At 39.8% G+C, this 13,699-nt stretch overlaps 1 protein-coding gene across 1 annotated transcript; it reads left to right on the top strand.

Moving 5' to 3' along the window:
- Positions 1-338: 338 nt before the first annotated feature.
- On the top strand, positions 339-13,518 carry SPINK8 (serine peptidase inhibitor Kazal type 8 (putative); the record flags this gene model as incomplete). The annotated part of the gene is made up of 5 exons (XM_081072846.1): positions 339-405; positions 3,800-3,846; positions 4,656-4,777; positions 7,232-7,274; positions 13,357-13,518. 5 exons carry the CDS (start codon positions 339-341, stop codon positions 13,516-13,518), a joined length of 441 nt encoding a protein of 146 aa, XP_080928972.1.
- Between the last annotated feature and the right edge of the window lie 181 nt (positions 13,519-13,699).

Below are 13,699 nucleotides of genomic sequence, written 5' to 3'. Positions count from 1 at the left end.
TTTAAACATTTCTTTGAAAAATTCTTGATGCTTATTTTTTATCAAAGGATCGCTTGCAGATATTCTTTACGACTTTTTTTTCCTGGCATCTTCTAAAGTTCTATGTTTGAGATCCTTTTTTCTAATGTTTAATTATTCTAGGCAAATGAATTAAGCAATTCAATTGCACCCAGCAGAATTTGTTCCAAGTCACCTGAGGAAAGAACAAACTTGAGGTATTTAGACTTTGTTTCTTGGTCAATGAACCAACAAGGAGATATCACTGTGACAATTTGTACTTCACGTCGGATTTTCTGTCTTACTATCAAAAGCTGCACATTTCCACAGCTTTCGCCAACATGAACGGGGCCTTCTTGAATGCTGTCCTTGCTCTGGTCATCTCCACATGGGCTGCCTTTGCAGTTGGTGAGTTACATGTTCTTGCTCTGCCCACATTTTCTGCAGCATACTCAGGATCATGGGGGAAATTAGAGGTAGAAGTGGAAGTGCCATTCAGTTTTATTTAATCCTAATTCCTCATATTACAGATGTAGAAGCTAAAACCTCCCAAAAGAAAGATTCACACAATGTCGTTAGTATCAAAGCTGGGAGTTGAATCCAAGCCTTCCAATCCAGGACCATTGAACTTTTCAAAATACCTGGTCACCATCCAGGATGTTCAAATCTTAGAAAGTTCGTTTCCAGAATCTATATATTTACATTTCTTCAACCCAAAAAGAACTTGATTAGGCTCTATGGAAGTTGACTCAGATATCATTCTGGTTAATGGCTGGTTTTAGAGTAAACAGTGTTCATGGCCAACTGTAGGAAATTTCTGAAGGTCTCCACACATTCTTCTTCCATTTGGACTCTGAAATTCTTTCTCATTTGCCTTCAATCTCTTACTTTCCACTGTGGCTCTCTCTCACTTAAAATATTTTTTCAAAAAAAAAATATATATATATCAAAAAATATATATTTTCAAGACTCTCACATTTAAGAGGCTCTGTAAGAAATTGAAAACTATTTGTCGTGCTTCTCATACCTGATGGGAAAAAAACCTTTTCCCTCCTCTACTAAAGAAAAAACTATTTCCTTCTATTCACAACACTTCTGATACCAAATATGTGGGGTTTCCACACCAAGTAATTCTCCAGTTCTCTGTGGACACCATCGGGGTGTCCTGCAATTTAATTCAATTATGACACTCACTATCTGGCATTAGCACAGACCCCACAGGTTAAGGACTCAGTCCCACAAGACTGCGCCCTACTTCAGACACCAATCACAAGTCTGGGCCTCCAGTACTTCTCACCGACTGGCTATAAATCAGCAGTTCCCATGACTCCCTCTTCAGGTTCAATAATTTGCTGGAATGGCTCACAGAACTCAGGAAAGTGTTTTACTTACAATTACCAGCTTATTATAAAGGACACGACTCAGGAATAGCCAAATGGAAGTGATGCACAGGGTAAGGTATGTGGGAAGAGGCAAAGGGATTCCATACCCTCTCCCACACTTCACTGTGTTCATCAGCCTGGAAGCTCTCCAAACCCTTTCATTTAGGGTTTTTATGGAGGATCCATTTTGAAGGCGCGATTGATTAAATCATTGGCCATTGATGATTAACTCTACCTCCAGCCCCTCTTCTCTCCCCACAGGTTGAGCGGTGGGGCTGAAAATTCCAACCCTCTAACCACACAGCTGGTTCTTCTGGCAACCAGCGCCCATCCTCCAAGAGTCACTCATCAGCAGAAACTCAGGTGTGGGGTTGAAAAGGGCTTATTATGAAGAACAAAAGACACTCTCTCTTATTGCTCAGGAAATCCCAGGAGTTTTAGGAGCTGTGTGCCAAGATCTGGTGACAGAGACCAAAAATATATTTCTTATTATATCACACCTTCCCTTCCCTATCAAATTTAATCCCTCTGATGATATCTAGACATTAGCATAAGGATAGAAATATAGATCAATAGCATAGTATTGAGAATCTAGGGTGGGGGAAAGACTTTACTTTTAGGGTGAATTAATTTTAACAAGGTTCCAAAACAATTTGATGAAGGATTGTCTTTTCAACAAATGCTGGGACAACTGGATATTCACATGCAAAAGAATGAACTGGACCCCTCTCTCATGTCAGAGACAAAAATTAACTCACAATGGATCACAGAACTGAATGTAAGAGCTAAAATTATAAAACTATTAGAAGAAAACATGAATGAATTTTCATGACCTTAGGTTAGGCAAAGCCTTCTTAAATATGATACCAAAGGCAGAAGGAACAAAAGAAAAAAACAGGTAAACTGAACTTCATCAAAATAAAAAAAAACTTTAGTGATTCAAATGATACCAACAAAGATATCAGTAAAGTGAAAAGACTACTCAGAGAACGGGAGAAATTATTTGTAAAGCATATATCTGATAATGAACCAGTATCCAGAATACATAAAGAATTCTTACAACTCAATAACAAAAAGACAAGCCAAAAAATTTTTAAACAGGCAAAGTATCTGAATAGACATTTCTCCACAGAAGATACCCAAATGGCCAATAAGCACATGAAAACATGCTCACCATCACTGGTCAGTAGAGAAATATATATCAAAACCATAATGAGATGCCACTTCATACCCACTATGATGGCTAGAATCCAAAAGAAATAATAGCAAATAATAGTAGCAAAGACATGGAGAAACCAGAGCCCTCATACACTGCTGGTGCGATGTAAAACGGTGCAGCTGCTTTGGAAAATAGCCTGGTAGTTCCTCAAAAGGTCATCATATGATCCAGCAATTCCACTCTTAGGTATATACCCAAGAGAAATGAAAACACATGGCCACACAAAAATGTGTAGTTCACAGCAGCCCTTCTCATAATAGCCAAACAGTGAAAACAATGAAAATGTCCATTAACTGGTAATGAATAAATAAAATATGAGATACATACAGTGGAATATTATTTAATTATAAAAAGAAATGAAGTACTAATGCATGCTATAACATAGATAAACCTTTAAAACATGCTAAGGGAAAGAAATAACACAAAAGACTACATACTGGATGATTCCATTTATACAGTTTCCAGAAAGGACAGAAAACAAATTAGTGGTTGTCTGGGGAGCGGGAAGGGAACAGGTATTGAGGGAGGAATGAGAAGTGACTGCTGATGGTACAGGATATCTCTCTCTAGAAATATGAAAATGTTCTAAAATTGATTGTGGTTATAGTTGCACAACTGTGAATATACTAAAAACCAATGAACTGTACACTTTAAATAGATGAATTCTTTGGTATGTGAATTATATCTTAATAAAGCTGATATACATAAAATAGAGCTGAAGATATAGTACACTTATATATTATAATAGTTACATTAGATTATAGTATATACTATAATTATATCATTATACGTAATATTATATATATGTGAATAATTGCAAAGACTGTTTTGGATCAAGATTATGAAAGTTTTAATGAAACCCAGCATCTTTTAAAGTATCTCGATATAACTATTTCATGGTAATTTGTAACTTATAGGGTGTTTTCTAAAAATAGCTGAGAAGGATTGCATAGTTGTTATGCATAGTTGTTATTTACCTGTAAAGCGAAAAAGCTAGATCTCCATTTTACATGAGGGGGAGGGGCAGAAGCTTTTGGAGTCTTCGCTTCTTTAGAGGGCATCATGCATCAAAGAGGAATTGCAGCCTCCTCTGATGGGATCTGGTGCTCCCTCTGTGCTGACTGGGGGCTCCCTCATCCTAGCTATTTTCCCTAAGGGCAGAAGACAGAGCAACAACTCTTCTGAATGTTTTGTCTTCTAGAGTTCCCTCTTCCCACAGGCGAAGGAGCTCCCTTAGAAGACACAAAGGTGAGTTTGGCTTCCTTGGTTCCCAAGAACGGGAATGGGGGGAAAAAATCAGTTTTCTTGATAGCCCCCATCTTTCTTCTGGGAGATGGGGGGCGAGGGGGACCAGAGGGGACTTGCCTGGGAATACCACCACAATAAAAGCTGAGTCATCAACTCTGTGTAGCACCTTTTATATGTGCCTGAGCCCTCTTCCCATTCATTATCCCAACCTGTTCATACAACTCGCTTGTGAGGTAGAAGGCAAGTATTTTGCATCATTAAATGGATGATGAAGTCATGGCTCCCATTCAGGTCTGTCTTATGCTGCAGTGGACATTCTTGCAGCTGGGATGTACCAAGACATACATCCTGCCGCCACACACCAAGGTCCCACAATGGATTCACTTTGTCCCTTTCCTTCTATATAAGTTTGAGCCCACTGCTGTCGGAAGCACCACATACAAGTTACTCAGTAATGTTCATAAGGAAATTTTAACCTTGAAAGACATTTTCCCCTCTGTAACCTAACAATCAATTTGCGGTTGGTAGGGCAGGGATTTTCACTAAGAAATTTATAGCTCAGACTGGGAACTCCACAGATTATCTGTTAAGTTACATATTGTATTGTATTGTATCGTATTGTATTGTATCGTATTGTATTGATATTGTTGGTGGAAAGTGCCAGGGGTCAAACACTGAGGCTTCTGAAGCCTGGTCTCCCAACTCCTGGTCTGCTGCTCCTTATTCCACCCCCGGCCCCACTACCAGTGATAACAGTCAGAGGACCTGGAGGGAGGCATCTAAAGCAGCAGTCTATGTCTCACCTTCAGGTCAAGTGCATCCAAAGTATAAACCAGTGCTGGTTTTTCTCCTTCATCAAGCCAAGTGAACCCATATGTGGCAGTGACCATGTTACCTACAATGGTGAATGTCATCTGTGCTTCAACATTCTGTAAGTCTTGCTTTTGTTCTTTGTCCTCTCAAGTCAGGAGGCTACAAGTGGCCCCACAGGATAGGAAGGACCTCCCAGAATGCTTCCTACTGGTTAGAGCTTCCCTCACAGACCACACCACTATTTGCTCCTCCATTCCTTCCACACTCCTTTGTGCCCCCCCAGAGTGATCCTATTCGCACAGTGCAGACACAGAAATCCACTGAGGTGAGGGGCCTGTGTCTGGCCTGGGCAAGGATCAAGTAGAATGAACTCAGTAGCAAGTAGCCACAGTATTCATACCTGAAGGTTATCCTCAAGTCGCTTCAAGACAGAGAACAAAAGACTGATGGAGAACAGGAAGGAGCTGGGTGAAGAATCTTCCCAGTGGCTCACTGATTGATCTATGAATGAATATTATTCTCCCAAACAACTTTCTTTAGCTTTCAGTCTGGTATATGGTTTAGTCTTTGGGCCCATCATGTGTTAGAAGTTTTGGGTGAAACCCATGGAAAATGCCCAATTCTCTGGTCCAAGGGGGATAGTGAGGCACAGAGGTTTTCATCAAGGAAGCTGCCTTCTAGAAATGGGGGGGATTCCTCGACATCTGTGTTCTCCTTTAAGGAGAAAAGCCACACCCTTAGGTAACTAAGATTAGAGATTAAGTCCAATATCTTAAGAGAAAGGAAAAGCAAAGACGTGAGAGTAGGTAAATGTATGCCTTTCTTCCCTTCCTCTTCTTGGTTTCTCCTTAAAAGAAATAATAAATCTTGGTCAGGATAAGAGATGTTGGCTGGGCAGGATGGGACTTTTTTGCATTTCTGGCTGCATAAATAGCAAAAATTATGCTAGAACCCATGAAAGAGTTGTGAGGTAAACAACTTTGGTGTCGGCCTCCATCACTGGTACAGATATCTGACAATCAGAATGCACATCTTGGGGGACTCACAACATCTAGACTCAGGACTGGAGATACATGAGAGACAGCTTCCAAAGAACTCACTTTGACTCTATTTTTGAATTGTTTTCTTAGCAGTTACCATGGGGATTGCAAGTAAAATTTTTACTTCTAATAATATAGTTTAGATTAATACCAAATTAATTACAAAAGTATTTTAAAAACTTTGCTCTTGGGCCAGCCCAGTGGCTCAGGCGGTTAGAGCTCCGTGCTCCTAAATCCGAAGGCTGCCGGTTCGATTCCCACATGGGCCAGTGGGCTCTCAACCACAAGGTTGCCAGTTCGGCTCCTTGAGTCCCGCAAGGGATGGTGGGCAGCGCCCCCTGCAACTAGCAAGGGCAACTGGACCTAGAACTGAGCGGTGCCCTCCACAACTAAGATTGAAAGGACAACAACTTGACTTGGAAAAAAGTCCTGGAAGTTCACACCGTTCCCCAATAAAGTCCTGTTCCCCTTCCCCAATAAAATCTTTTAAAAAAAAAATAGTTTAAAAAAACTTTGCTCTTATAGAGCACCATTCCATCCACCCTTCTTTGTACTGTTCTCATGCAAATCACGTCTCTATACATTGTATGCCCATCAACGCAGATTTATAATTACTACTTTATACAGCTGTCTTTTAAATCAGCTAGAAGAAAAAAGATTTACAGACAAAAGTACTGTCTTTTATATTTTCCAATGTAGTTACTTTACTGGTTTTCTTTATTTCTTCATGTGAATTCGAGTTTCTGTCTAGTGTCCTCTCATTTTATCCTGAAGGACTTTCTTTAGTATTTTGCAGGGCTTTCAGCAACAGATTATTTTTCTGGGCATGACTTCATTTCACCAAAGGTCTCATAGTGATGAATCCACTTGAATATGTTTAATTGAAGTGAAATTCACATGATATTCTATTATATATACATACCATAATTTGGTTTTCATTTATCCATTAATAGGCATTTGGGTTGTTTCTACCTTTTAGCTATTGTGAATCATGCTGCTATGAACATCTATGTACAAGTATTTATTTGAGCATCTGTTTTCAGTATTTTGGGGTATATAGCTAGGAGTGGAATTTGCTGGATCATATGGTAATGTTATGTGTAACTTTTGGTGGAACCACCAAACTGTTTTCCATTTCAACTAGGTTATCTAATTTGTTGATGTACAATTGTTCCCTTATAATCATCTTTATTTCTTTAAGGTCACTTTATTTCTTAACTTTCATCAAATGCACACTTTAATTTTATTGCACATTCTCTTTCTAATACTCTGTATTCCTACTTAAATATTCAAGATTATTTTGAATTTTCTATATTTGATTTAGGGCTGAGTATGTTTCATACATTCAATCTTCTTGACAAATAAAGATCTACATAGTAGATATTTTAAAAATATATATATTAAATAAGAATTCACTATTAGCAGAACGTTTCCTTCTTAGACTTAGCTAAAGGTTATCAAGTAAAACTTAGTCATAAATTATGATGTCTCATAGAGCAAAAATAATCATTTCAAAATGTGATTTCTTTCAGATACGAAGGGCTTAACATAACTAAACTGCACGATGGAGCATGTGTAAGTAAAGTCACTTTTATTTCTAATTTTTAGGAGTAAACCAGATAGAGTTAAGAACTCACTGTTGTAGGGGGTTTTAAATATTTTGTTATGAAAATTTTCAAGCATACATAAAATTAGACACAACAGTATAATAAACCTCATATGCCTATCATATAGAGTCTTCAATGTGCAAAGTGTTTGCCACATTTCCTTCCTCTGCTATTTCTTTTCTTTTCTTTTTTTTTTGCTGAAATTTATTAACACAAATATCAGACATTACATCATTTCGCTCCTCCATACTTCAGAGTGGACACTTCCTTACACACCAACAATGTTATTTTACACCTAACTAGTTCCTGTCATCGTCTAATAAGTACTTCATGTTCAAATTTTCCCAGCCATCTCAAAAATAACGTCGTTTGGGGAAAGAAATGTACTTTGGTTTGATAATTTAGTAGTAAAGAACACCTATTCCACCCCTTTTCTTCCCTGCCATGTCCAATTTCTGGGATGTTGAGAAAAGACCCTAATTGGAAGTGGTGGTTATTCTGAAAGTGAATGGACCAGGCCTCGCTTAGCCCTGCTCTAGATATTGTGTCTTTGAATTTAGGGTCGCAGGGCCAAAGCAAGAGCTCCACTGATGCTATAAAGACCAGTATAGTGTTAGGAGGCATGGAAATAGGACTGGGACAAATCATCTTGGAAGAGAAAATAAAGAAGGTGGAAGGTAAAGCAGATAGAATGACAATTATATAATTTTGTGATAATTGTATGACAATATCTCCTGACACAGTCTCTATTAATTTACAAGGCTCATCTGATTTATAGACCAGCATACATATTACTCACTTGGAGATCTATAACCTGAATGTTTTTTAGTTCCATTAAGGAGAAATCGTAAAGAGATTTAGACATTTTTGTGATTTGGGGTCATTGTAAAGAGACCACATATGATCTCTATTTCTGTCAGATTCTTTTGATTTGGGCTAATTCATGGAAACTCCTGCTGAATCCCTTCCTCTTATATCTGGACCACAACTCTTGTCAAATAAACTTCTGGTCTTACGTCCATTTCAAACTTGTAACTTCAAAGAGATGCTTTTAAACTTAAGGATATCCATAGAATGGTGTCCAAAGGCTGTTTTCTGGCAGAATTTCTTTTTGCTTAGGGAAGTCAGTCTCTTGTTCTATCCAGGCCTTCAATTGATTGGATAAGGCCCGCCCACACTGTGCTTTACTCAAAGTCCATTGATTTAAATGTTAATTTCATCCAAAAACACCTTCACAAAAATATTCAAAATGTTTGACCAAATATCTGGGCACTGTGGTCCTGACAAGTTGACATGAAAAATGAACCATCCCAAAGCCTGTCCCTGAACCACTGGCTGGAAGACACCTCCAATGCAAGGCATCTGCCCCAGGGGTCAGTACATGAACAAGCAATGAACTTTTTATTTTATTTGAGCCTTTCCATGTTTCTGTCTGTTTACAAGATGGCACTTCAGTCTGCCTAAGACAAAAATGAAGATACTATAATCATCAATCCAGGGATGGTTGAATCACAGACCATTAACACTGCTAAGGGAGTTCTGAAATTCTGCGGGATGCATGATCAACTTACAGAATTGATAACTTGTCTACAGCAGTAATACCCAACTGGAAAATAAAATAGAAACAAAAACTATGAAGTATCTGGAAATTAACCTATGTAAGAATTAAAAACACTCAAGACTTCTGAAAACTTTAAAACTCAAAGGATATTTAAGAGCCTAGGAATAAATGGAGAGACAGTCCATGCTCCTGGATTATAACTTAAGTTTTATGACTGCCCTCCACCTTTGCTGCCCCATGACTCTCCTGGGGTCCGAAAGGCTCACAGAGGCATTCTTAGCGCTCCTCTGCCCACTTCCACTCTTGTGATTTTTTTCTTTTTCAATGAAATGAGGATGTCTCTAGCCTGCCTTAATTCACAGAATAATTGTTTGGCATTCCTCCTGTTGGACTTTGGGTGTAGTTACCAGTGTGGTAATTTTTGTCTTAATTTCCCGAAATTTGATTTCTCTAAGCAGATATTTCTTTTGCAGGCAAACTCCTGAACTTCCCATGAAGCATTATAGAAGTTGCTGGGTCCGCAGATGACCAAGTAAAACGTAACGGCTGTCTCTTCAAGTATATTCCCATTAGAGGAGAGCGTTAGTGCTACAGAAAACCGATGATTAGGATCAAACTCATTGATTTGCCTCTTCAATAAATGATTCTCAGCAGAAAAATCTGGCTGGCAAATAATGTTCTTGATTAATAAGAATCTTTTAAAAATATCAGCTATTCTATGTTCTCATCCCAAAACTACATAACTTGTGCCATGGGCTCCTTCTGTTCTTGTATAGATTGTGAGCAAGTGACCACAGAAATCTAAACGAGGGAATAGGTTTCCCCACAGCAGCAATATTTACAACATGAAGACTTTGATCATTATTGAGCTGAATATGTGTCATGGGAGTGACATGGCTTTCACTACATCGGGATCTGGTTTGAGAAATTTTAACCACACCCTAAGAAATTCAGAATTTTATTTGAAGAAAATTTACTGAGCACAATACCTGGAGAAGTGCCTTGCCACAGTAAGGTCTCTAAATCCTTACAAGCCCTAACTTATTTAAGTTTCACAACAAACTCAAGTACAACCTCGTTTCATAGACAAAGTAACTGCGGCTTAGAGACTTTCACATAACTCCACAGTGAGGATTCTATTAGAACGAATTGCATGCTTAGATCCCTGTATAAAACCTTTGGTTATGGTGTTAGGGACACACTTATATACACATGCACACATTAAACTGAGAACGGATGAGGAAATAATACATAGGTGTATGTGAAGCTTACAGAAAGCCAGGCAGGTATAGCTTGGCCCCTTCTTCTCTCCCTTAGCTTGGGAACCAGTGGCCCACAGGTTCTGCTGCTCTGTGTTGGAAGTTTGACGGGAGTAGGCTCTGCCCTTGCACAGGCGTGGAGGATAAGTTTTATTCAAAGGAATGTTAAGATCTGCTGATGTGGCAGAGAATGGAAAAAAGAGAGACCAGGTGGGAAAGGTGTGGCTCACAACATCACTTTAAGTTGAGACTATGGTGTGATGGGACCAATGCTTGCGGCATTTAACACTTTCCAGGCTGGTCATGTCAATGTTGGCCACGTTGTTCATAGGCAAGTGTTTCTATGAATCTGATTTTATCTACAGGCAGGGGTGAATGAAGACCTGTGCCAGTGCTAGTGACATGGGTCAGCAAAGGCACCGTCCTTATGCAAACACTATGGTTTTAGCAGGTAAGGGCTAAGGTCTGGGCCCTAGCGCACAGTAGGTTGCAGTCTGACCCTTAACTATACCAGCACTGGCCTTGACCTTCACTGCATTCCCTTGTGGGGCCCCTGCAGACTCTAAGCAGCAGTGAAAGGCTCTGCTGAGGCACAGGGTTGACTTTCCCTGTATAGGGAAGTCTTTCCCTGGATAGGTCTTGTACATATCAGGGACAAAACAATTATTTGGTTCTTTACTACCGTTGTGGTTTTCTTTTTTTTTTTTTTTTTTTTTTAGCTAGTTTGATAGGACAGGGGCTTTAAACCACAATTAAGTTCCACATATGCTAAGGACACAAGTGTGTAAGCTCTGAATTTTAAATTGTTAGTCCCAGCCTAGCAGGCCCACTTTCCATCACTTATGCTGTTCTGAGCTAAACTCACGGCCAAAGGACAAAACTTGTGGAACTCATGCATTTTTCCTTTTTACGTAGTTTAAGAGTCACTCTACCTACTGGTCCGTTTGTCAATAACTCTGGCCATGGTTTTAGAGCTCTGAGATTTACACAGCAGCTTCAATTGTAAAAAGATGGTGGGTTCTACTTATAACAACAAAAATACAGTGCCCTTATTTCAAATAAAATATGCCATCTTCTTAGACTGAAGTAGAAAAAACACTCAATGAAATTACCACAGTCACAAAGGTTAAAAACGTAATGAGAAAAGCCTGTGCCTGGCGCATTGTCTTCAGGAATCACATATGCTCAGGAAGTCCAGAAAGAAAAGCAGAGCTTTAGAAACCTGCTCTATCAGATTAGGAGCAGTGAAGAAAGAAAACAAAGGCAGACAGATTTTCTTAAGAGATAATCTTAAAGAGACTCATTTCCTCCCCTCTCTGTAGCCTAGCAGAGAGCCAGCTCCATGGGCCTTTCTTCTCTCCAATAAAATGTTAGAAACTCAGTAAGCCTTCTGGAAAGGAGGAAGGGAACAGCAGAGGAAAATGCCAGAAGAAAAGTGTCTAAAAGAAATGCTACTCCTTATCTGACACATCTAGAAGCTGAGGACAGTGTCTTAAGGGACACACGGCAGAGTTCTCAATTCTCACTGGGTCCCTGGGGGAGCAAACTTTAGAACAGCAGCTTCAGCTAAAAAATGTACCGAAAGTGATTCTCAGCTGAAAGTTGTGGGGTAGAGAACCCCTCCTTACCTCCCCCGCCAGGAGGCAGTTGTCCTGGGCTTGAGTAACTCCACAGCAGAGGCCAGTGGCCAATGAAGACGGCTCACAGTGGGCTGGGGAAGTTATGTCATTAGAGCTCACCCTCAAAGCAGCCCTGGGGAGCCAGAGAGGACCCAGAGGGGAAATGGTATTAAAATCTTGAAAATGTTGGATGAAAAAGAAAGACCTGGTTATCAAAGAAGACCCACTTAGGGCTGCTACTACTATAAATTAACACTGCAAGAGGGCAGTATTGTCTTAAATACCACTGTCTAGAAACAAGACTAGACACTGGTACATGCCCCTCAGGATACAATGAACATAGGTCATAATTCATCTCTTAATGGGTCATTCTTCCAACTGAGTTTAGACTCACAAGTTGGAGACTCTGAATAACTGGTATAGAATTATTGGAGTCCCAGTGAAACTGAATCAAGATGTTTTCAGCCTACTCACCTTCCCTCAGGTATCACTGAGTATCAGGGTCATTTGACAGGTTTCCAAGGACAAAATTTTGCCTGGTATCTGCTAGGAACTGGGGATTAGCCTGCTTTTTTAAGTTTTGTGGATGTCAGGCAATGCTGTGATAATTTTATTGTCTTGTTAACTATTTAGATTCTTTTTGTTGTTGCTGTTGTTTTGAGATTTATTAAGAGCCTTGGCATTGAACTTGGGTAGCAGAGTTAGAAGACAGGTGCATTTGGCGCTCATACTATGTTCTCCAACAGCTCCATCAGTATTGAGCTGATATTTGGCCTCCACCTGCCTGCCATTCTTCTATTTCTGCTGGTTCTGAGCACAAGGTCAGCAAAAGGGTGTTATTTACTGGGTCTTCCCCTAAAATTGCATTTGTACTTACTTTCACTATTGTTGTTGTTGAGATGATCAAAGCAACTATAAAATGCAGACAAAGCCTTCTACAGTGTGTGTGTGAGACAGAGACAGACAGAGAATTAATTGCCATAGTTCTAAAAATGGGCAAAGTCCCTATAGTCCAAAGGCATGTTAATAAAGATAAAGGTAGAAAATACAATTGGAGCTGGTGCACTTGGAAAATAAAACTAAAAACAGATGTCTGGTCAGTGGCACATGGTAAATTTACTGTCATCCTATGAAGACAGAAATGGAGCTCTGCCTTCACCAGCCAGACAGGTGAGAAGTGGGCTTTCCTAAAGACACCTTGTGGAAACAAGCTGCTAGAACCACAGACCCTCCTTCCAACATTCCAGGAGCGCAACATCTGTATGCAGGCACTAGAATCAGTTAAAAATAATTATAATGTCAACTATAATTTAATGTATATATACATATGGCCATAGGATGTGGAGTACAGCTAAAGGAAGGGAGACAGTGGAAATGTAATGGCTGTATGTGCTATCAGAGGGGTAGTAGATTGGGGGAGGGGGGTTATCACTTTGTGAGGGGTATGTCTGTTACATTGTTTTGTACACCTGAAACTAATAATAAAATAAATATTTAAATTGATGACAGTTCTCGTTTATTTTCTCTCTTCTCAAATTCAGTGATTCCCTTCAAGAAAAAAAAATTACCACCTATTCAACCTGCCACAGCTGTACCCTCTCCATACATTAGACTCCGTACCAGGAGTACCCTAGTTCTCATGCCCCCTTGGACTGCTTCAACAGACTCCAGGGTAACCCATTTCACAACCTGCTGCTCAAATTCCTTAGCGACACATTCAAGGCCCTTACGACTAGTTTCCCTCACGCCCGACTACACCTGGACTCCAGCTAAGAATCCTCCCTCACCGAGCCCTCATTAGCTATGCTCCTTCGTGTCTCCCTAATCGCTGCGCACTCAAAAGGTTTTCAGTGGCTGCCTGCCTCTGTCCTCCGTGCCTCTGACAAATACTGGGCACCAGTCTTGTGCGAGGCAAAGCATATGAGAGATCGAGTCAGGCAAGGAGCATTCTGGT

Source organism: Rhinolophus hipposideros (assembly GCF_964194185.1).
Source record: "Rhinolophus hipposideros genome assembly, chromosome: 14".
Classification (NCBI taxonomy): Eukaryota; Metazoa; Chordata; class Mammalia; order Chiroptera; family Rhinolophidae; genus Rhinolophus; species Rhinolophus hipposideros.
Note: the sequence above shows the minus strand (reverse complement) of the source record. Positions and strands in the feature narration are given on the sequence as shown.